Source organism: Saimiri boliviensis, chromosome 10 (assembly GCF_048565385.1).
Source record: "Saimiri boliviensis isolate mSaiBol1 chromosome 10, mSaiBol1.pri, whole genome shotgun sequence".
NCBI lineage: Eukaryota > Metazoa > Chordata > Mammalia > Primates > Cebidae > Saimiri > Saimiri boliviensis.
This window is the reverse complement of record NC_133458.1, coordinates 74,896,430-74,921,110: the sequence shown is the minus strand read 5'-3', so window position 1 is coordinate 74,921,110 and position 24,681 is coordinate 74,896,430. Positions and strand designations below refer to the sequence as shown.

Genomic DNA, 24,681 nt, shown 5'->3' with positions numbered 1-24,681 from the left:
CTGAAGCTCCTTTCAAGTTTTTTTTTTTAATTTAAAAACAATTTAATAAAATAAAAATAATTTTTTTTAAAAACTAAGCAAGAATTAGGGTAATGAAAAGCATTCTACCAACGGGGGAAAAAAAAGTATGTGACTAGACCCTTGGTTTTTCAACTATGTTAAGAATGTGGGCCTCCAGGCCTAGCTGTCACTGGCACCTTGATTCTTTGCTACACAGCTTGACGAGTGTTTTCTCCATCAGTGTACCAATCCTAACCCAGCCACAGATTGCATCTCTGGGTTGTTCTCTTCCCCTATTTAGGAAGAGGCTCTGGAACTGTCTGAGAAAATTAGACTACATAAACCAGAGAAGTAAACATTTATTTCCATTTGTGTCAGTTGCCTACTGTTGTAAAATGGTTGCACAGCAAAGAGAATTTCTTCAATTCTACCAGAAATTAAGTGGAAAGGCCAAGAATTAATACCTCTTCCACAACTAAGGAGTTTGAAAACATGACTTAAAAGCCATTTTTAAATGGGAAGAACCCCTAGTTCCTACACAATGTTTTTTAAAACCCTTGTGTCAAGCATAAATATTCAATTGAGCTTGTGGACATAAAGGATTCTCTGTGCTAGATGACAGGTACAGTGTTTGGAAGACACTGTGCCACCATTTTGGCAATCTAAGAAGGACAGAGAGTTGGAGAACTATCTAGCCTGTGATGAGGAGAGTGGTTCAAATGGGAAAATAGAAATCACTGGCAAGGAATAAATTGAAAACACAAATCAAAAGCAAAATGTCTCTTTCACCAAACTAGACCTTACCCATGGAATAGATATAAAAGGGCAACATGCCTTAAACTGTAAGTCTCATAAAGTCAAATATGTGTTTTTATTGCAGTTAATTGAATATAGCCTTATGGATTTGGATGTACAAAGTTATGGATAATAGAAAAATTCAACTACTTTTGTTTTGGTTTGGCTTTTCAGCTCAAAATCAAATAGACAAAAAAAGAAAGTTACATTTTCAAGCCTGTCAAATTTCTCTTCCACCATGATTCACTGACCCCTGGTATGTCATGTCTGGCCTGGAAGAGAAGCAGATGTCATTCCAATAAGACCTCTGTTTCCTTAAACCTGCAATTCCATTCATCATTTTTGTCACATGCTGAGCACACAAAGCTACTTGGACCAGACTCAAGGTCCCACAGCCTTTGTGAATTCTGAAGAGATAGATTATACTCTAAAACTGCTGAAATTATTGTAACCTTAGGATCAAGAAATAGTGATGAACAATTACAACATGCATTCATTATTATTATCTCCAATTCAGTAAGCAAGAAGGTAATCAGCTACTACCAAGACAAACCAGAACTCTTTATCTCCCTTACAAACATAGTGTTGTTAAGTAAGGTCCTCCTTAGTAATTTAGACTTTCACTTTTATGTAGAAGGATGAATTGTAAAATCCCGTGGCTATTAATTTCCGTCATGGGCAAGATGGAAATCAGCAGACTTGAGTTCTCACTCCAACATGTGTCACTCAGGTAAGACATTTAACTACCCTATGCTTCATATTCACCACTTATTCGATGACTTACCCATGCCTGACTTTCCTCTCTTCCCATTTCAGAGCAGAGGCTACCTCTAGAAAAATGCCTGATGACTTTGCAAAAATTATGTGTACCATTCCAAAGAATTGTCCTTTTCTATAAAGGTCAGGAAATTAATGATTGGCAAAGAAATATCCCTTAGAACACCCTGCCATCTCATATTTGGTTTGAACAAATTATAAGTATGCCAATGTACATTGTAACAAGCCGCTTAATATTTTATAAGCTAGTGGCTCTAACAGCATCTGATATTGAATATTGGCCCAAACCCTTTTGGAAGTAGCAACAAAAAGAGAATGCTGATAAGCAGCAGGCAATTTCCTCCCAACTTGTGTTCACAAACAGCCTACGAGAGTTGAAATTTCAGGCTGGAACATTGCTCAAATTCTGATCCTTTCTGGGAAGTAACAGTCTCTCTGGACAGTAATGGTAACACAGGCCACAGGGCTGTGCAGATGGTGTACAGAAAGAGGGAAGTCTGTTCTCATTGCAAGCTGAAATGTCCTGGCTTGGAAATAAAGCTCTACCTTTCACCCTTCTGCTAAAGCAGTAACAGTCCTGATTTCCATTAAAAGATCCACTTATTTCCTTTTTCAATAGCAGCACAAATGAAAATAGGACCAGAGATTATGCACCAAGACAATATACTGTACATCAACTTTCGTCATGCATGGAATATCATGACAACTGATTAAAGTCTCAGGATTCATCTTTTAAAGTGTCCACAAGTTGCTCTTTAAATTAAGCCAATTTATTTTCTTTGTAGCCCTATGCCACCATTCTCCAAACACAGCTTTAGTCTCCTTTTATTAGATTTATGTATATAGGAGAACCAACAATATAGTGGGTGGAAAAATTCATTGATTCGTATAGAAGTCTGACAGAAAATAATGGCATGGCATGCCATTGCAAGGTTACCTCTGATAATGTAAGACAAGCATATAGTCCTCTGGCCCACAATTTACTCTACTGTTAATGGCTACCCAAATAAAGAAATCAGCATCATAAATTAGGCTTCTAGGCTCTATTTTTTTAATGTATTTTGCATTAGGAAAGGGAACATACTTCTTTGAAATCTCTTCATATCTCGATTTTCTGTCTCTGAAACACATAAGCACATAAATATAATGCAGTTGTTCCTAGGAAAGATGACTGTAAGCCCCAAGTATGGAGAAATTTGTCATTTACTAACAGTGTCATATTGCCCAATAGGGATGTAAACTCTAGTTTCAATACTGGGATGCCAGTGAGCACTGATTGCGGGAAAAGTTGACTTATCCTTTCTAACTCTACCACAAGCCACCCATGTTCCTCTAGAGCCACGTTTCTCTTTTTAAAAGAGCCCTTTTGTACTTATTTATAATTTTGAGTGTATCATAGAGGGAGGGGAGATATGGAGGGGGTCAGAAAGAGGGGCTATTGAACAATGCATGTTACCAGAGGATCTTCTACATTTAGCTCAGTGAGTGGCCCTAATTCCCAATCAATACAAGCCAAATTTACAAATGAACAAAGGGCTTGGAAACACTGAAACATTCTGTAGAAGGAGAACCATGATGCACAAAACAGAGGATGAATGCTTTGTCTCAGATCTTGCAGTAGTTACAATCTGTCTCCCCTTTAAATTCTAAATACCTAAGACATTGAAAATTATCCATTATTTCAACCATATCACACAGTTCACTGGTAAACTATCAGGTCCCAAAGGCAGTCCACAAACTTTCTCTTTCAAAATTCAGTCCAACAAATTCCTTTTTTTTTAACTTTCATTTTAAGTTCAGGAGAACAAGTGCAGGTTTGTTACACAGGTGTCATGGGAGTTTGTTGTACAGATTATTTCATCACCCAGGTATTAAGCCTAGTACCCATTAGTTATTTTTCCTGATCCTCTCCCTCCTCCCACCCTTCCCCTTTTAAAAGGTTCCGTGTGTGTTGTTCTTGTCTATGTGTCCATTTGTTCTCATCATTTAGCTCCCCCTATAAGTGAAAACGTGGTATTTGGTTATCTATTCTTGTGTTAGTTTGCTAAGGAGAAAGACTATTCAAACCAGCAAGGCCATTACTGGATATATGCCGAAAGGAAATTCAATCATTCTATTATAAATACATATGCATGCATATGTTCGCTGCAGCACTACTTACAATAGCAAAGACATGGAATCAACCTAAATTCCCAACAATGATAGACTGGATAAAGAAAATGTTGTATATATATACATATGCCATGAAATACTATGCAGCCATGAAAAAGAACAAGATCACGTCCTTTGCAGGAACATGGTTGGAGCTGGACTCCATTATCCTTGGCAAACCAACAAATTTCTTAAAATCATATGTATAAAGCATATGCTAGAAGAATCATTCACTTTTGAGATTCAATAGTACCACTACCATTAGTCCTCAGAGCAACTGTAGCCTACACAATTCAGATATTGCTCTGCTAAAGCAGTTTAATAAATAAAACATATTAAATTTTCTTAAAGCAAATGGCTCTTTACACCTCCTGATTAAGAGCATATTGGTTCATCTCCTACATTTAAAAAACAACCCCACTGCAAAATGCCATGGATGGAAATAAAAATGTCATTGGGTTATACAGCCACCTTGGCAACCAATGATGCATTTCTATAAAATTTTTGGTGGTTTTGCATGTTTGATGTTTGGGTGGGTTTTTTATCTCTTTTCTGCTGATTAAAATAGTTAGAATGATTTTCAGATGTTCAGTGACTAAGAAGGCAAGATCGCATGTCAATTGTTCAGCTCATTGGAGAGGGTAATAGTCTTATGATGAGAGTTTCTGAATATAGTATAAATAGAAATACAAGTATTTCTTTCTTCCTCTCCTCCTTCTCTCTCCCCTTTTCCAATTCTCCTTCTAATGCTATAAAAAGGAAGAAAGTAACTTTGAAAAGAAACTTGATGCTTTCTGTCTTTTAGACCATTTTAGTTTCTAAACAAGAGTGAAATTTCTGGTATGTTATCATTATTAACTCTGTTCTTGCCAGAGGCCTGCAGAAATTATATTCCTGGGGTACATGTTCTGATGAGACTTTTCCCAGAAAAGCAAACGAAGCAGCACATTCATTTTCTGGGCTGTCAGAAGGAGCAATCTGCACTGATGGTTTTTACCAAGAAGGATCCAGTTAATTTTTGCCAAGACATTTGCAAAACAGAATTTGTGAAGTGGCTCTAGTATCAAGCCCCATGGCCATTCCACCCAACCCCCCACTCTTTTTAATACTATATCAGGCACCAACTTCTATAATACCAAGAAATTTCGGAAAACTAAGATATGTTTACAGGAGGCCTACTAGAAAAACAAGTCAAGCATTTGAATAGAAGCATGGAAAAGGCTTTCTTTTCCCCTTTTCTGCCACACACCTAAACGGCTTTGCCTGGGATCCTAACTAATTGCTTGAATTCCCCACCATGAGTAATCTGAGTTCAGATGTGAAAGAGCAACCTATTAAATCAACATCATACATTCACAGGGCTACTCCCAAGCCTTGAAGGGTCCTTTACATCTCCTAAAAAAGGAAGCCATAAAACATGATGAAGAATCAAGGGTGTCAATGAGGTTTCAGCCTATCAAGGAACCAAGACATTAAGGGAGATAAAAATGCCTTCAGGGGATCTAATCAATCAAAAATGGGAATAGGAGGAATATTCAACAGGTCCACAGTGCAGCTATTTAACTGAAGTTTTATCAGTGATGGTAACTTATTTAATGAAAGAGTATATCAAAAACACTTGATGGGCTTGTCAGCATAGAAAACTGGGATTCGGTTCTTGGATTATTGGAAAGGAAAGTGCTCTAAATAGTGTTTCATATATTCTTTTCACAAGAAAAGGGTATATCAAAAAAGTATTCTGGTGAGAGTCAGTTTATTTCCGAGTATCTGTTAACTCTAGAAGCACTGACAAAGTTCCATTTCCGGGCCTGGGACCAAGTCTATTTCACCAGGCTCATGCAAGCTGCTGGACATCTGAGTGGCTCGTCAGTAAGTCTTCCTCTGTCAGCTTTTCCCATAACTAACAGTGTACTGCCTGATTTTCATTCAAAAATTTTACCAGATTTTTAAGGAAAGAGTATAGGCTATGTTCCATGAGACATACCATGGTGAATCTTATGCACCCAAGTCCATGAGGACCCTGAATGCCTAATAAGGAAAGGAATATGAAAAAGAGATGGAATATTCTACCTGCCTATGCAGCAACCTGTCATAGCTCATGATTAACCTTTCTCAGTCAGTCATTTGATCATTGAGTCATATGCAAGAGAATCATATAATTTATCATCTATACCAGGATACTTGTGAATATAAGGTATTTTTTGATATAGGCAATGGCCATGAAACAGAACTGTTCCAAGTAAAAAGAGAAGCATTCTCTCACCTTAGTTGCATGGCCTTGGCCACTGAATAATCATCACACACCTACTCAAAGAAAAGACTAATGCTCTTTACTACCAAACAAAATCCAAAAGCTTGTGCAAAAAGAGTAATCTCAATTCATTATTCAATAAACAAAATAATGTTCCAAAGACAGAAAAACTTGAGATGACATTGGTATGCTCATCTTCCCAAAATAATTTGTTCAGCTCAAGGTTAGTAAGAAAAAGAAACTCCTACTGCTGCTGATAAAGCCATCTGTGCTTTGGAAGCGGCTGACAGGTGTCTCCAGAAGAAGCAATCAAAAGTCATTAAGGATCAAAATCATGACAATTAAATACAAGGTTCTATCAGGGTCTTATTATCCAAATTGCAATGAAAAGAATTCAGACACCCACTCTCTGAAAGACAAAACAGTCACTTTACTTTCCAGGTCCATTGACTGCACTCTGTTATTGGGGTTCCCAAACCCTATTTCCTGAGTGATCCATAAGGAGAAATAATAAGCAAAAGGATCACAGATGACAGTTGCAAAAAAAAAAAAAAAAAAGCTAGAGCCCGCAAAAATATTCCAAATGCATATTCTTCTGCAGTGCAGATGTTCATACAGATCACTTTTGTAACTAAGGAAATATATTCTGGGAAGATTTGGCATTTTTTAAAGTTCAAAGTTGAAAGCATATATTCTATAAATAAATCTACAATGAAGTGCTAAAAGGTTTATTTCTGACTTCTTATTTCACAAACTAGAAACTAAGCATTAAAATATTGGGTCACAAAATGCTTAAAAAGTAGATTACTATGAACTAATAGAACACATTATTATCTATTGAGCCAATGATGGGTCAAATGGCATTTTGAATTCTTGTGGAGAATATGAATATGACCTTCATGTATACCATTTACAGAAAGCAATTTTATTTACATTTTTAAATCCACATAAAGGTGAAAGATGATACTGCTGCAAAATGGAACATTTAATTTTTTGCCCCAAGGCATAACTAAGCTCTCCCAAGGTCAAATGTAGTACAAGACTGAAATGAAGCCAGACTCTCCTCCCTCATTTCTTACCAGAGGATTTCCACCTTGGTCAGAAGTATCTTGAATCTACTTTTATTTTTCAGAGATAGATAAATTCCTGGATCCAACATAGACTGAATAATTCTATAAAATATTGTGAGGAAAGTTTTCTACTTTTAGCTTTAGATTACACATGCAGAATGCCATGAAAACACCTATGCTAAGTTAGTTGAATGTTTGAAACTCTTTGACTGTAAGGTATTATGATTGTGCAAAGATTTTACTTTTAAAAGAATGCAGATTTGCATCTCTCTTTTAAATCCAGTAAGCTGTCAGCACGACAGGACTCGCGAGATTAAATGCCACAGAAAAATTAGAGTTTATGCTTTGTATAGATGGTTACCCCTTAGAAATGAACTCTGCTCTTCTCTCCCCACATCTTGCTGCCAAGACATGGCAAATAATTCAAAAAGCATATGTGTGATTTGTTAGGAGAGATACCGATGTTATGTATCATTTTTAAATCTACCACAGATGACTGTGAGGGCTGTGCTTTATGTCCCAGTCTCACTTCTTACCTTACCCTGAGGCCCAGGGATCATTTTTCATATGGGTCAGGTCAATAGACGCGGACTTCCTAAAACGCTTGTGTCCCACATGCCATGAGCAGAAGCTGCAGTCACAATCATCAGTATCAAGCTTGCATTTCTTAATTTTGTATCCCCATTTGATGGGAAGTCCCTAAAGAATAAAAACTGCATCTAATAAAACTACTTTTAACTACAGCAGTACCAACATCAATTTTATGCACATCCCAGTTCCCCAAATAAGGTCTGCCCAAAGGAGGGAGAAAAAGGAACACTTAATTAAAATGGAAGGCAACATAGTTATTCCTTTTGAAGAATTTTTATGAGACTCACCAACACAAACATAACATGGAATAGTGATTAAAGAACTTGGCCCAAGAATAAGACTGCCTGAGATCAAATCTTGCCACCTTATATGAGATACACGTTCAATGCCTCAATTTCCTCATCTATAAAATGGGATATTATCAACCATATCACTAGCATAAGCATATTAATATAGTAAGAGTAAAGGTATTAATAGGATCTTACTAGTTTTAATACTACATGTCATCTTATAGGATCATTAAAAGAACTAAATGAAAAGGAAAAAAAACTCCATGTTAAAGTCCTGGCACAGGGCTTGGCTCAGAATATAAACAGAAAGATGGAACGTTTTATCCTTTGTAGTAGTCTTTACACCTTTCCTACTTTAATGTCAAATATAAAACAAAATAGTGTTTTTGTGTAGGAACCTTCTTGGATACACAGGGCATATGCCCAGGAAGGAGGCATATGGTAACCTACACAAGATATTTTTAGCAGCATATGAGAGGGATACTGTGGCTCTCATTCCACCAAACCATTTCGACTAGTATTTCTGGAGAGTTAATGTGCCACACTCAGGTATTCAGCTAGAATGAACTTCAGTAGAGAAAAGTCCCCTGGCCAAAGACCCATGGACTTTAAAACCCAGAACACTGTTGTAAGTTTTGATTATACTGTGTGCACATTTTAAGAGAATCTCAAGTGTTAAATGTAATTTAAAGCAAATATTACTCACAAATTAATATTTAACATTAGATCTTAATAAATGGTCATGGTGTTTGCCACCTGGAATTAAAACATCGCAAGGAATCTCATCTCAGTTAGGCAATCTATTTATTGAGCCTATTGATGAGTTGTCTCTTCATTTCTATAAACAATTGGCTAGTTGCTGTAGAAATGTCCATTTTCTTCTGGCTGTAATCATAAAGGAAACTATCCACATTAAATGCATATGGCTTTCTGGACAGCATTGAAAAACTGTTTAGCTATCAACTAGCTGAAATAAGGAACCAAAAATATGATGGTCCTAGGATAGAATCAGCCCTTCTGTGTTTTTTGTTTGCTCATTTGTTTGTTTTTTAAGAAACAGAGTCTCACTCTGTGCACCCCCAAGCCAGAGTGCAGTGGCTCAGTCTTGGCTCACTGCAACAGCCACCTCCCAGGTTCTAGCAATTCTCCTGCCTCAGCCTCCCAAGTAGCTGAGACTACAGGCACACGCTGCCATGCCTAATTTTTTGTATTTTAGTAGAGACAGGGTTTTGTCATGTGGCCCAGTCTGTTCTCAATCCAGCTGCCTCAGCCTCCCGAAGTGCTAGGATTACAGGCATGAAGCACCACACCCGGCCTCTGTCTCATTTTTATGAGAACTGTGCTGGAACCACATGGGAACCTGGTCCAGAAAGAAACCCTTCTCTCTGAAGTGTTAGCGAGGCTTTTTTTCTTTACTAGTTCATCATTGCATTGTACCAGTCATCTTTCTAAGCTCTTTATATTAACTCAGTGAATCCTCAATAATAACTCTATGGGGTAGGAGGTATTGTTAGCCCCACTTTTCAAGTAAGGAAACTGAGGATTTGAGAAGTTAAGTTTGCCCAAGGTCGCAGATTAAAGAAAAACTTTGCCATTACCTTCTCTTTTCTTCTAACCAGTCTTTCACAAGGCTGCTTCCCTTAAGAATTGCAGTAGGATCTAAGAGAGAGAGAGGGAGATCCTGGGATGACGAAAAACAGGCCTGTTTTATCTCTTTTGTGGCCACGTGCTCATTGGAGCCAAGTAAATTCAGTGTTAACACCTGGTTGGGTGCCATATTATCCACCTGGTTGGAAGTTCTTCGATTATGGTCATTGGGAAAATATCAGCCACCTGGAGGCACATGGATTTCCCTTTAAAGCCTCCCACTCTTTTAACTACTTTTTCGAGAAACGTCAGGGGGCCATGGGGGAATCCATCAATTGGTGCAAATGCCTCTGGCCACATATTAAGGAGAGTCACCCTAATTGTAAAGAATTTCAGTCAAGAATGCAAGGCAGGATTAAACACCTCAGGCCAAATCATTCTCTTTTCATGCTTCCACACTTCAGAATGTTTATTCAAGAGGTGCAGATCCAAAAGTGGTAGCTCAGCTCATATTCCAGATCTGCATTTATTTGATAATAGCTAGATATTGTAGCTGCCTCTTTGCTGCAGCTGTTCATAATTCTGGCTTGTTAAACCAAAAGAAATAGGTTGAAAAGCTAACACCAGGCACTCATCATTCAATTATATATTTCTTGTGAAAGATGCAAAAACTCTGCCATGTTCTGCAAAATCTCCACATCAATAGCAATTAAGTTCCACATCAAAACCAGAGAAATACTACACTGACCATGCATGAATAACTTCCTTTCATATGCAGTGGCTTGCATATTTCTCTGCATTTAATTCTGTAACACAATAAATGATGGTGCCCTGGTGAAATAAACTATTCACAAATAACTGGAAAAAAATGTATGAGGAAAGGTGTTTTACATCTTCAATATCAGAGATTAGGTAGAGAGCTCTGTTACTAACACCGCAGGTACTCCAACAACAAATCACAACTCATCATTCTGCAAACAGGTTTTAGAATTAAACTTAGGATTAATTATGGCATTTTCACTTAAAATTTCTCAAACAGAAAACATAACAAGTCTCATATAAGCCAGTTCACGCTTTTAAGAATTTCCCATCAAGTATTGGGCAGCATCAGCAGTGCATGTAGCCAGTTGGGAAGTCAGGGCAGACTCTGATTCAGAGGAGATGTTAACAGGATAGCACCGTGGTCATTCTTATAAGGAAAAAAAATGGAGTATTACTATTCCAGTTATCACCGGAATGAAATGAGGAGGGGAGCAGCCTTTTTAAATGTGACCATTTTTGACCCTGTCCAAGAAGGCAAGAAAAAATGCTTCATTCCCCCAGTATGAATACACAAAAAGGAAAAAGGAAATCATAGTGGAACTTATGGCATTTCTTAGAGATCCACAAACTAAATAACAGAATAAATGAGAAAATGTAGTTTTAATTTATGTTCAGAGGAAGAAAAAAATAAGGACCTCAAATTGTGCCTATGGGAAACAGAAACAGATTTGTTTTTAGTGATTTAACTACATTCAGGAAATCTCATTTTTATTATGTTTGACGCTGAAATCAAAACCTCTTTTCATTTACTTATTCAAAAATGCATATAGAATTTCAACAACATATAGCTAATATGTTGTTGATCATTTTAAGCAAAATAATAAAGCAATATTAGAGGGACTTTTTTCTTCTTAGCTGTGACTTCTTTGTGACGCATAGATTTCTTTGTATCTGGTAAGTTAAGAAAATGTATCTTTCCTAAAATTTTGATTATGTACTTAGATGTTACCTTGGACTCTTACAATCAGTTTCAAAACAGGTCAAGTACATAAAAGAAGGGACAACCCATGATTAGCATATCAGTGTTCCTATCACTGCACTAAGGCAGACAATAAATTTCCATTATATTGTCAAACTCACTCAAAACAATCAAATATTTCACTGAACCATTTACAACTATTGATTGCACTCAAAACCTAACTTTATATTCTTCCTATTTTAAGTAGATGCAATATTTTACAAGGGCTTCACAAGTAAGAGACTGTGAATGTAAAGCAGTCCATTAATTTTATATAAGCTGTTTTATATACCTACAGGTCTCTAATAACATCCAGCTACAAGGTTACAAGGAGAAGAATCATTTTCTAAAGTTCGCTTGGAGAGGTTGGAGTGTACAAAACTAAAATTTCAGCTATCATGTCATTGTAGTTCTTCATTACCAAAATTGCTTTCATTCTATAGCTGAAGACACTGACATAAACGGGACAACAGCGCAACGTCTGGTATCACATTCCTATCAAGGAAATGGTAGTTTCAAATCCACGTTGGAATATCAAAGCCAACAACTTATATGAAAACAAAAATATTCTCCACAATTATTTTCCATGGAATCCTCTGAAAAGGTAGATACATAAATACATATATAACCTTGCTCTGCTCTGTGAATATGTGTGGGTATGATCTGTAAATGAAAATGGTTCTTTAAAATCAAGAAATTTTCTCCAAATCTTTGTCATAATTTTTGTGGCAATAACCTCTTAGTGAAGACAGTCAGTACCTCTTTCTTTGAGTTGGTGGTTTTCAATATTAAAATTCCTGCCAATTTGTATCTTTTTCTTGGCTTTAGAAGGCCCTGTTACCCTATGTGTAAATTTATGCATTGTGGTGGGCTCGTGGCGGGGAGGCTGAAAAATGTGGGTCCCTGCAGCTGTTTCCAGTCACCTCTTTCAGCTCAGCTTCCTGCTTCATACTGCACTTTACCACAGTGTACATTTCCAGCAAGTGGTAAGCCTGGCCTTTTGTTCCTCTAAGTTAGTACAAGCTAATAAATGTTTTATTCACTTTATTGGGATCCTTCCTTAAAGAAGTCTGACTGTGGGGTCTGGTGTCAGAGAGATAGTCCTTTAGACTTGAGAAAAGTAAATTAAGAGGACAATTCTGTTAATATCAAAGCAGGCTTATTACTTCAATATAAGCACTTCCTTAATTTTCCTTTCTCAGCATGCTACATAAATATAAATAAAAGGGCTCTCCATTGGATGTATGTTACACATATCTCACAGAGTTTAATTACAAAGCCTCTAAAAATGAAGATAGTGGGAGGGAATGATGCCAATAGATCATACAGTCCTAGTATTGTGTTGGCTAGCTGTCTCTGACCACAGGAAACAAAGACACTCAGGTAACCACAATATACCGTAAAGGCTGGGCTCTGAGGGAAAAAAATCCAAAGGAAGAAGGCAGATATTATTGTTATTTTAATGCCTGGAAGGCCACAATTTTTAATTTTGTTCTCATTAATGTTATTACAAATATGATCATTTTACTGTAATGAAAGAGGGGTTAGGTTTTTAAAAACTGCTACATCCTATCTTCTTTGCAGCGATTGATTCACTGTAATAAGGGAGGGGTGAGCTAGATGAAGACCATGAAGACCAGGCACTCACAAATGCACACCACACACACACACACACACACACACACACACACACACACCTCAGTTAACCCTAAGAACTATGGTATTGCAGGTAACTGTGAGGACACCTGTACAGGAATACAAGTTTCATCCCAGTAGCTGCCCACCGGGGGCGTCAAACAACTTCTAAGTGTGAAAAAGACTGTGCCAGGGAGGCTGGACTAAGGAAGGGAGGAGAAATGGGAATAGGCTTGTAATCCAGCAGGCAAGACCCTGGACAGTTCGGTGACCTCGCTGGGTGAAGGTGGGGCCTATACCCAGTCCTAGAAAACTATAGCGGGCTGACCTTTAAGCTCAAGGCCAGAATCTCTCCAGAGCTTCGGAGAATACCTCCGAGGCGTTGCGCCTAACCCTTCCTTCTGATTCGTTTCCTTCTGGAGGGCTTGCCTGTCTCCGAGCTAACTTATCCTACGGGTTAATGGAGCACTGCATGCCAGATCTCTGCTCCTTTAATACAGCGAGAATTTTCAGAATCGGGTGTCAAGAAAAAGATTGACTTTAACGCTAAGGCGAGAGAAACGGACAGAACTTCCCAGCCAACCTTCGCCTTTGACATAGACAACCCCTAGCGCCAACGCTCGGTACTATCCGTCCTATTTCTGGATCAAATCAACGTTGTGACCGCTGCGGTGGAGAAACTGGGGGCACTTTAAGAGACCGCAGTGTCAGCTCTAGGGCGCGCAGACAGGCCCCACGGGAGTGTGCTACAGCAGCGGCCAGGGCAAGGGGCGAGGGAGGCAGGTCAACGTCGCGTGAGAATGCGTGTTGGGGGGGGGGGTTGTTTTGTTTGTTTGTTGTTGCGGTTTTGTAAGTATAGAGAAATTTCACCCCCGCCTCATCCCAGGACTAATGATGATAGATTTCACGCTGCATCAGGCCCCACGCTGGCGAGCCTAACCGCAGAAAATAATGAGGCTGCATCCCCCATTCGTCTGCATTAAAGGCGAGCCAGGCACTTTCGATAGCAAATATATCGATTTCCCTGCCCGGGCAGTGGTTTGTCCTGCTCCTCGTGAATAATTACTGAATCTTTCGAAATTCATAATAATTAGGACTCTCCCCACTCCATCCCTCACCCCTGCGCTCCGCTTTTTAAAGGCGCCTTAGCCTGGAAGGGGCCTAGGTGGCTCCAGCCGCGTTCCTGGCAGGTGGGAGAGGGACAGGAATCTCTTCTCCCCGTAGGGTTTTACTTTTGCGAGAAAGTTGGTTGCCTCAGTTTCCTTGTCTGTCAGCTGAGAAATTTACATTATTAAAGACACTTCTAACTCTACATTACAGCCTTCACGTTTCTGTTTCGGGGGAGGGGTAGATTTAATGAACTGTGAGAGAATGGGAGGCGGGGTGAGCGGGAGAAGGTGGGGAAAAGAAGATTCGCCTCCCCTCTGCAGAAGCTCGGTGATGATCACGTGACGCCGCAACCACGGGGTGGGGGAAATGGAGAGGGGTGCAAGCGAGGGGCTGTGACCGCAGGGCATCGTGGGGACCTAGCGACTAGAGCTAGCTGCCCCCGAATAACTGGAAGGGCTAGGTGGGTCGTCACAGACGCGACTGGGCCTTGAGGAGGTATCTGCGGAAACGGAGAGTGCTAACTCGACTTTAAGTCCCCAGCCGGAGCGGCGGCGGGGGAGGGAGGCCGAGCTGCGGGCACCGGGCGGGGCGGAGCCTGTGGCGCTGGCCGTGGTGCTGAAGAATCGCTCTCCGGGCCCGGGTGAGCCCCACGCCCACCTACGCGCCATCAGATCTCCTGGCCCACGGCCTCTCTCCAGAGAACTGCTGCTGTCCAGCCCGCTGCCCCAGAAGCACAGAAGCTTCGTGGCGTCGACGAAAAGTTACCCAGAAACAGCGATTTGGTGTGGGGACTTGAAGTCCGGACGCGAGAGGCTGCACCGGTGTTTCCATAAACCTGTCGGGATCGCTCGAGGTCACCTGCGACTGAAAGCAGACAGTAAAGCGCGCAGCTGTGGCGACCGCCACTCCGGCTGGGAAACCCCGGGGCCCGAACACTGCGGCTTTGGTCAGCGGACTGAGTTTCCGAAGGGAGGGTATGAAGCCTACGTCGAAAAAAGTTTCTCGCTTCTTGTAAAAGACGAAGGGAAATGGCCTTTTAGAGTCAACGTGTGAGGAGGGGGTCTAAGACGATGGGCGGGATGTGTGAGCTGGACGCCCTCTCCCTCCGGTGTGGCGAGGAAGCGCGGCTTCCCCCTGCGCCCTTTGCCGCGGCGGCTAGGATCCTTAACGTCAGAATCCATTAGGGTGGCGGGGGTGATGGCGAGGCGCGGCCAGAAGCAGGTTCAGCGGGGACGCGCAGAGCCCCCGCAAGCCAGTTTCTAAGGAAACACTCGGTTTTTCTAAGCAGCAATTTGTCTTATTGTGGGAGAAAGAAACAGTACAAGAAAAGCCTCCCGGTTCTCCATTCTCATGCAGATGAGGCGATGGGCTCCGGCTGCAGCCTGTGTCTCCCCCTCCCCATCGTATTTCCGGCTTGAACGAGTAAAATGCCCTCATTAATTTAAAGGGAGAAGGAGCTAGGAAAGCTTTTCGCAAGCCGTGCCCCAGAGGCACGTGCTACTGTCTTGCTGCGGCTGGACCCCACTGTTCGCGCCGTCCCAACGCCCTAGCTCCCGACGCCATCTCGCTTTCCACGGTCCCAAGACCCTGACTAGACGCCGAAGGAACTTTCTGTAACAGAGGGCACCAGAGCAAGAGATTTCGCGCCCACCCCCGCAGACCCCCTGCCAGCTCCCACCTCTGAGTCAATAAAATATACTAGAGAAAGCGGTTTACAGAGGAAGTAATTAGGTTTTCAGCCCGCAGCAGAAACGCAGCGCGCTCATCGGAAGCTTAAACAACAGCCACCAACACGCGAGGGCAGAAAGCAAACTTGGAAAATGCACAAACGCATTCTTGAGCTCGCTGAGAAGCTTGAAGAAGCCGCCAATATATATCATCTCAATAAAAAGCCGCTCTTGGAAAGCTTGCATAGTAATTGAGACGGGCGCTCTTTTCTGATCTGGGTTGGCATTTCCTCATCTCGAGCTGACAGAGCCAACTCAGGAAATTGCTGGTAATATTCATCTGGGGAGCACTTTCATTAAACGTAATTCATTCGACTTTCACAATAAATTGAGTGACATCCTTACAGCAGAACCTTTTTATCCTTGATTAAGTGCTTGCCAAGCTTTGGTTTCCCACTTTATTGTCACATTCCTTCAAGCAGAGTCGTCAACATGCCAATCCGAGGCAGAAAAATGCGCGCGCTGTGTTTACCAAGCTCTGGGAGGGGGTTAGTGCTGACATCCAGAAAAAGAGCTGGTCGGAAACTTGACTAGTGGATAAATCAAGACTGAAACTTCCTGCACACATGCGACAGGACCAGGCAAATAGTGGCTAAGAGAATGCAGTGGGAGGCGGGAGTGCAGACTCGCTTTGAGATTCTGCTGCACCGAGAAGCCGCTGACCTGACGGCTGTCGGCTGGCAGTCTCGCCCGCTTTCCCTTAATTAAAATGACGAGGACCGTTAAGGTCTCCAAATGAGATCTGAAGACGCCAACCGACATGGTTGCCCAAGAGGAGCTTTCCTGAATCGAATCAAAGCTAGACACTTTTTAGTTAAAAAAAAAAAAAAAAAAAAAAAAAAAAAAAAAAAATCAGAAAGAATGCACACTTCCTAACTTCCCACTTGAGAGCAGGCAAACTTTCAGAACTTCCATCGACTTGCTTTATAGGTGAGGGAGCTCAAGGAGAGTGTTATTCCTCATTCCCGAAATTCCCTTTTGACTCTTAATATCAGCACTTCACAGCAGAATTCTTTGAGGGCTCTTCCGATTCTGGAATTCCAGGCGAAGCTGACAAGCCTCTCGGTATTCCAGGACTGGGCGGTTGGGGAAGGCATCTCTTTGCCAGTGCACGGCTCCTTCTTCTCCACCGACCCCCTAGTCCACTCCCCACCCCCCATAAAAATCAAAGAAGCTCAGGACAGAAAATTTCTTATTTGAAAAAGCAATATCCAAATGCTTTCATCACTCAAATGCCCTTTTGAAAATATTGTCGACGATGGTTATTACCCGGACAATGCTGTCAATTTCTGTAGTCTGCAGAAAATCTTCCCTCAGATAGAAAAGTAGGACATTGGGCACCTATCTCAAAAAAAATCAACCAATTTCCCAGCCACCCGATATATTTTTCACCCAGACAACACTTTCATTAAGGAAAAAATAGCCGTCAACAATTCAAAGCCAAATAGAAATCAACTTCGCACAGAGGAGCCACGAATTTAATGGCTTTCCGAAAAAATACCGCTGAGAGAGATGGAGCAATCCTAGTTCTCTCCTAATACTAAAGGCAGCTTCCCTAAAGCTATCACTAGAAGGCCTCAGACCAAGATAATACTCCTGGAAATGGGGCAGAAAGGGTGGCCCACCCAAGTGCTTCTCACACACTTGGGGGAGCTGCTTTCTTGGTCAATGGAAAGTTGAACATTTCAGGAAAATGCCTGTAATAGTAGCAACTTCTGTGTCCCACAGAGCTCAGAAATACATCTTAAAACTGATAAGTTCTAAGGCTGTGCTGCTGGGGCAGAGGGCCCTCCAAAAATCTAGGCTTGAATCCTGTATCCATCTAGAAGGCTGGCCTGTAGCAGAAGAGTCAGGAAACGCAGTGGAAAGAAACTCTCAGTACAGCCTCCAAGAACTAGCCTTAATAGAAAACACTCAATAGTCACTGTCAGGAAATTTATTTTATTCTGTTTATTTTCAGGAGTAAGTTCAAATTCATTAAGTGTGCAGCTGGCTTAATTTTTAAAAGATGAGACATACACATACCTAGTCCAAAGGAAAGACATTGCTGGTCTCTCTCCCTCTGCTTTTCCCCCAGCTCCCATATACCTTAACAGCCATCTTCATAATGAATGGAATTCACCCAAATGGTCTGGCTTTTAATAGTGCAGAAGTAGTGGTCCCATGGATACATTAATTACTCTCCAAACTCTATTTAACAATTGACGTAGAATTCACATTTTAAGGATACCCTAAATTTGAGAGAATAGATGGTTCAAAATGTTGTGGCACAAGTTTAGAAAGGATTTTGAATTCCCTCCTATTCTGATTTAAAAGGCAACTCAATTATTAGCAATTTAATTTCTAGCAGAACTTGTGGGACCTCCTTTCATTCGAATAGAGCTGTGAATGTTTGACTAGTCACAGTAACATTATACAATGCCTTGTCAGATGCTTTGGACTCAATTTCTGAGTAACTCTTTCATTAGCATGATGAGAAAGTGCTCATTAGACTCACCTTTCTAACTGAGAATTACCACAGGTGAGCCCCCAAACAGAATGCCACACTGTGGGAGATGCTCTCCTGGTGTTCTGGCCTATTCTTCTACTTGATCCAATGAGACTGACTCAAGTTAAAATCCCCATTCTTCACAGCAAGAAACCGTATTTTTCTAGATTATTCAGTATATGCTTCAATAAAGTTAAAATGCTGTCATTCTGCTATCCCATTATATCATACTGAAAATATCCTGGAATTGGTCTAGGACTAATAAGAGACTGAAGATTGCAAAACTTTGTTATTTATTTTTAACAAGTATTGTTAGGCCATAGATTTCTCTCCTATTGAATTCAGGCTTTTAAATCTGCAATATATAACATTCAATAGTCTGAAATATTCTTTACCTTTATTTTTAGAAGTTGGTTTCCCATCCCCATGCATTTACGGCTGCAGCTTGTCCTGTGGCAGATTTTGAGTATCCGAGCTAACATGCTTGAGAAGGTAACTTTGCGGGCACATATCTAATTAGCTTCCCATTAAAGTACTAAAATAAGCTTCTGTTTTGAACTATGACAGACTTGTCTCTTGAAAAACACAAAATCCTAGAATAAGCATTCAGAATCCTGGGCCAAGAAACATACTTTGCAAACAGGCACCCAAATACAGGCAGATAACTGTGGCTTCATGTGGAGCACTGACCTGCTGCAGCGTTTTCATAAGAAATTATTCTCAAATTTGGAGGTTCTTAACGTATTTCTCTTTAAACAGAAGCCTAAATATTTCTGTAGGAGATAACTACACATGCCTTGCTTCCTGGATTTAATGTGGTGATTACTCCCAGGGAAACATAACTGGGATGCCATGGGCTTAAAGGGCATGGTGCACTGAGATATCAGTTAAGAGGCAAGGCATAAAAAGGGAGATACAGGTGGTGTGAGCTCACAAAGACTAACACTATCCATCTTCCCTGGCTTATGTCAGTTCAAGAGAAAAATAAAATAATAGTTTTGCCACTCTTTCCTTCTTTGAATGTAACTTAAAGTGGCTCCTGACGATCTGTATGCATCTAGTGCAGGTTCTTACAAAGAGATGAGATCTTCCAATGCGCACCTACAAACAAATGATCAATCCAGTTAAGTGTATCTGGTGTTTAATGAAATAGATGAAGAAAGAAGCCTTGATCACTTCTTGATTGGTTCATTGCCCTAGAGTTTTAATCAAGACTCTCTGCTTCTTTATTTGCCTAAAACTATCATGAAGTGACTGCCCAATTCACCCTTTTAAATTCATTTCCATGGTAGAAGTCAGCTTTTTGCTCCTCCAGGAAAATAGCTTGGAATTCTGCTGGCAAATATCCACGGGATTACATCCCTGGAAATACTGCCTTGGGTCACAGCCATCAGCCTTTAGTTTTTGTGGTGCATGTGGTTTCTAATCCCCGACACACAAAACTACTTTAGATTGGAAAGAAAAGAATGGACTTCTAAATCGCCTTCTCTATTTTATTGTTCACATTTCGTATTGTTTTGAATGAAATTGGAAAAATTGTCTCCTTTCTCTGTATTGCCAAAAGGCATTCAGGTAATGAAGTCTGTAACTAAACGGTAATTGAATCAGCATAATTTGCACACTGAATGGTTTTCAAATGCTCCCAGTTTACAATTAAAGAAGAATTAATGCGCTTGTTGTTGAGAACGCAGCGCATTAGAATAAATCCAGCACTGTTGCTGTAATGAGTGGAAAACGGTTTAACTGCCAACAAACACATTTAAAATTTAACACAACGTATTGATTTCACTTCTGCTTTTGATAGATTATTTTCCAGACTATCGAAATACTTGCTCCAAGCAATAAACTGCACCATAGCCGCAAGCCCTTGCCGTGTGTGTGAGCACAGCCCAAGGACGTAAGAACAGTCCTCAGGTTCAGGTCATGCGTAAAGGTACGCAGAGGAAAGGGGCAGGTGGGTTACTTTGGTCAAGGGAATCGTTAATATTCCTCCCCTGTCGCTTTCACTTTGCATTCCCTCCCCCCCCCATCTCTCTCTTAAAAAAAAAAAAAAAAAAAAAAAAAAAAAAAAAAATTCTATATTTCCTCTAGCCAAACTTTCTGCCCGCCATCTATGGCCTCTCAATGTCAGTGGGCTTACTGAACACAGGTGGGGGCGAAAATGATTGAAGATGGGAAATAGGAAGGACACTTTTTGCATCCCCCCGCGTTCCAGCGGAGGAAGCCACAGACTTCGGTGACAGAGTCAGAAAGGCTGTTCTTTTAGATTGGCTGCCCCGGCTTTCACCTGTTTACCCCAAGGTGTCCTGTGGGCGAGGACACTGATGCGCAGCGCCCTCTGGCGTCCGCGGCTGCTACGGTCAGGCGATAAAGGTGCAAAGACAGGCAACATTGAGGGTTCTTGGATTGAAGCTGAAATCGGTTAAATACACATTCATACACACCCATATATACATATACTCACTCACATATACAGAATTCACACAACTCGCAGCTTTTCAGTCACTTGCCCCAGGGCAACGGCCGAGAAACGCTGTCAATTCTAGGGGTGGCAATTCCTCCAGGCTTGTCGGTTCTATCTATGGCTCTTGGGATTGAGGGGCTCCAGTACCACCTCCAACCCCGTTTCTGTGGACCCATCAGGGAGCTCAGGCTGCCCTAGCGCATCTCACCCCTAGACAGAGCACCCGGAACCCTCTGTGCACTGTCGCGGCTTAGGATGGGCTATGGAGGTCTGGACACTGAGCACAACTTCACCAGCAGGGCACAAGTGTTTCCACCCCAGAAGCCAGACCTGAAATATCGAACTCTCCTTGGCTCCACAGGGCACAAACAGCTCCCAATTCACCACAACAAAGCGCTTCAACCAGTAGCTGAATTCCAGCAGTGTACAAAGTCCAGCCCCCGGGAAACTCCGCTACTAAAGGACACGGACAGTGGCTTTGTTAGCACTGTCTCTCTGGCGACAAGGCCTACCATTCCCTAATAAAGGACTAGTCACTGGAGATGTGATTTAGTTATTTGGTGAAAAGGAGAGGTCGAGACAAGAAGAAGGTGGATGTGTCTGCTGGAGTATCTCTGACCTAACTCCGATTGCTTGCGTTACTCCTGATAGTTAAACTTATCCTGTCGGAACCCTTACAAGTCAAAGAAAGTTAACTGCGCTTCTTTGTGTGTTTCCTCTCCAAATCGGGGAAGTGGGTGGGTAGGTTGACTTTTAAAGTCACTTGGGCAGATTTGTGCTTTCCACCAACCCCACCACCACACCCCCACTTCCTTTCGTTTAAACTCTGTGCAGGAGCTACTGAGAATTCCTGCCTTCCATTCCTTCTCATTGCCCTCTACCCCATAAAGCACCCCATCTCACTACCCCATTGGGTTTAAGGTGTCTGGGGTGCCCTAGCCGCTTTCCAGAATCACGCGGAGGAGACTGGGAGACTGGAGCAGAAAATGGGGATGGAAACCCCTGAAAATCCGGAGACCAGCTTGCCAAAGTTGCTCCAACACAGCTGCTAGGAAGCTGCTCTCGCTGAACTGGCGGCGTGACCCTCCTCCCGCGTGCCCCCGGTTTCCTTGCCTCCCGGCGGGGGTGCCAATACAAAAGTGTCGGACCCGCCAAGACTTACCAAGTAGACGGTGGGCTGCAGGAGAAGAAGCACGTACCAGCACGCAGCCTGCATTCTCCCGCGTCTCAAACTTCCTTGGCGGTGCCTTCGCTGAGTCTTTGTTCCTTCAAAAACATAGATCCACCTGACATCCACTTTACAGAGCAAGGAGCGCTCTCAGCAGCCTAGATGCAAATGAAATTAGACAACCCATGACCACGCAAGCAAGGTTAGGCTTGGCGACCAACAGGGAAAGAGGGTCGTGGCGTGGAGTGGGGGACCAAAAAATAAACCAGAAGGTAGGGTACAAAAAATTGAAAAGGGAGTAAATCCAGCGCCTGAGATGAGCGAGCGCGCGGTCCGCAGCCTGGGAGGAGGGCGGGCGGACGGACCAAAGGGAAGGTGAGGGGCTCCTTGCGCCCTGTGCTCCTCGGGTGCGAGTTCCCAGGCAGCGGAGCACACTGAGCCGCATGCAGGCTCGTTCGGAGCCCAGCCTTCTCTGGCAGCGAGACCTGCCCTAGTGTTCGGTGGCCGGGCAGCTTGGACTAAAGGCGGCGGCTGGTTCTTCGCCAGCTCTGGCAGTGCTCACACACGTACACAGCAGCAGAGAGAGATAGAGGGGAAAGATAAAGGGAGAGACAGAGATTGAGCGAGGGGGGCGCTGTGAGAGGAAGGGGTAGGTAGAACTGACCACGATTAGGTGTTGGGTATCTCAACACGTTCGGTGAAGTGGGGGTGGGGAAAGCGAAAGCAATTTGCATACAGGAAAACAGGGCTCAGTTTACCCATTGGAGCCCCCAGCACACACAGAGATACATACGAATGTTCACAGTCACATCTCTAGCACTACTTTTTTTCGAGACCAGGTGCACAGCCAGTCGCTAACTTCTAGAGAGGAAGCCTCCTCCGGGCTGTGAGGGTCACCTGCGAGGCATGTTCTCTTCCCCAACCAGCGACCCTCCCTGTCCTTTCCTCGTGCCCACCACCACGCTCCAAGGTGTCCCCTCGGGAACAGTGGAGGCGAAGGGTACGTACCGCACAGGACTTGGGGCGAATCCGGCGAGAAGGGACAGCTATGGGCAGGCTCCATGGAGAAGCTACTCGGGCCTGGCGTCTCCGGCGCCCCGGACGTGCCCTCCCAGGCGCTCCGTCTCCATGCTCCAGCGCAGACGGGTCTGGCTGCCTCGTCCAGCCTTGGCAGAGTCGCCGTCCCAGTGCCCGAGTCGCTCTCTGGATTGGTTCCACCACCTCCCCAAGGCTTGGCACAGTTGGATTCGCGGTGCAGGAAACTTAAGAGGCAAGAGAGGGAGGGAGCAGTAGAGGAGGAAAGAGAGGAAGGCAGAAAGGGAGGGAGAGCAAGAGGGAGGGAGAGAGGCGGATGCGCCGGGCTGCTGCACCGGACGGGCTGGGACTGCCTGCGCTGGCACCCGGACGCGCAGTCCGGGACTCTGGGCTTCCCACAGCTGCCTGAGGATGGTGGAAATGACTTAACGGGAGGAGACTGGGCAAGTCCTCTGGACTTGAAGTTGAGAGATAAGACCCTGGCCTTTCGAAAGAAAAGAGAACCACACGACAGGCGCAAGCAGTCCGAGTTTCTGAGGGAGGGGTGGGGCGGCAAGAACCTGGAGCCTGCGGCACCGGGAGCAGCGGGACCTCTACCCGAGACGCTGGGAAGCCCGGGAGCCGGTCCCAGTGGCGTCTCGGGCGCTGTCCCTGGTGCTGCCCGGCCACCCGGGGACGCTCTGGAGCGCGCTGGGTTTCCGGTCGCCGCGGTGGTCGTGGTTTCTCCGCAGAGCCGCGGTTTAGCACGCCTACCTTCCTGACACGGACAATTACTTTGGCACGTGGGTGAATGATTCCTCAAAGACCAATTAGTGCCCCGTGTAAACAGATCCCGCTCTCAGGCTCTCCCGGGCTGAGCCCACAGGGACAAGGGGCTCCCGCGGCGTCTTCGGTGGCCGCAGCGCCCCCTTCCCGGGGGGTGTAGGGAGGACCGTGCAGCCTTGGGGAGTGGCGGGAAGAGCAGCAGGGAGTAGCGTAGGGCGGGGAAGGGCGCGGGAGCGTGCAGGGCGCCCCTGCCAGTCTCGGGAGCCCACGCGGGGCGCCTCCGACCTGTGGCTGCCCGGCCGGAGGCGGGGGAGCCGCGGACTGCCAGCCATTCAGCTCGAGACAGCCGAGAGGACTGGGCGACCTTGGGCTCTCGCCTCCTCGCTGCCGGCCGGGCTGAGCGTGAAGGAGGAGGAGGAGGACGACGAGGGATGCTTCGAGCCGGCACCGCCTCCCTCGCCACTGACACCTCCCACTCAACCAGCGTCTCCCCGACCCGGCCTCTGTGCTCCGACTCTGGCTGTCTCTGTCTTTCTCAGTCTCTCCCTTACTTTCCCTGTATTACTCAGTGTCTTTCTCATTCCCTCTCTCTGTCTCCTTCCTCTGTCATTCTTGTGGTCCATGTCTCTGTCCCTCAGCAACGTTCTGCCTTTTGCTGCCTTTCTGTGTGTCTCATTTAGGATTTCTGAATAGGTCTCTGTTTCGCTGTGCCTCCACCCTGTTCCTGCCATTCTCCCTCAGACCCTTTGGGTTTTTTTTGTTTTGTTTTGTTTTCCACCCTTTCCAGTGCACAACCAACGGAGCAGCTTCACCAGTCTCAAGAGAGAGCCAGGACCAGGCTATTCTGGTGCTGTTGGAGTTGCCAGTGTTTCTTGAGCTTGCTCAAATTCAGGCCACAAATAGAAGCCCAGATGAGGGTGTCTCTTCCCCAACCTTGTCCATTGCATCTCCAAGCCTGTCCTTGACCGGAGCCTGGCCTGGGATGTGCACATTTCCA

The 24,681-nt window shown here is 43.5% G+C and overlaps 1 protein-coding gene across 2 annotated transcripts in view; it reads right to left on the bottom strand.

Moving 5' to 3' along the window:
* NXPH1 (neurexophilin 1) overlaps positions 1-24,091 on the bottom strand; it is a 325,199-nt gene extending 301,108 nt beyond the window's left edge. The window contains exons 1-2 of one of the 2 annotated variants that reach the window (XM_003921250.4): positions 22,893-24,091; positions 21,879-22,042 (exon numbers count right to left, since the gene is read on the bottom strand). In XM_003921250.4, coding sequence (XP_003921299.1) covers positions 21,879-21,932 — 54 coding nt within the window. In that variant the 5' untranslated portion in view covers positions 21,933-22,042; positions 22,893-24,091. Of the gene's footprint in view, positions 1-7,580; positions 15,666-21,878; positions 22,043-22,892 lie in introns of those variants that run through there. The other variant, XM_074379506.1, reaches the window with a different exon arrangement.
* Between the last annotated feature and the right edge of the window lie 590 nt (positions 24,092-24,681).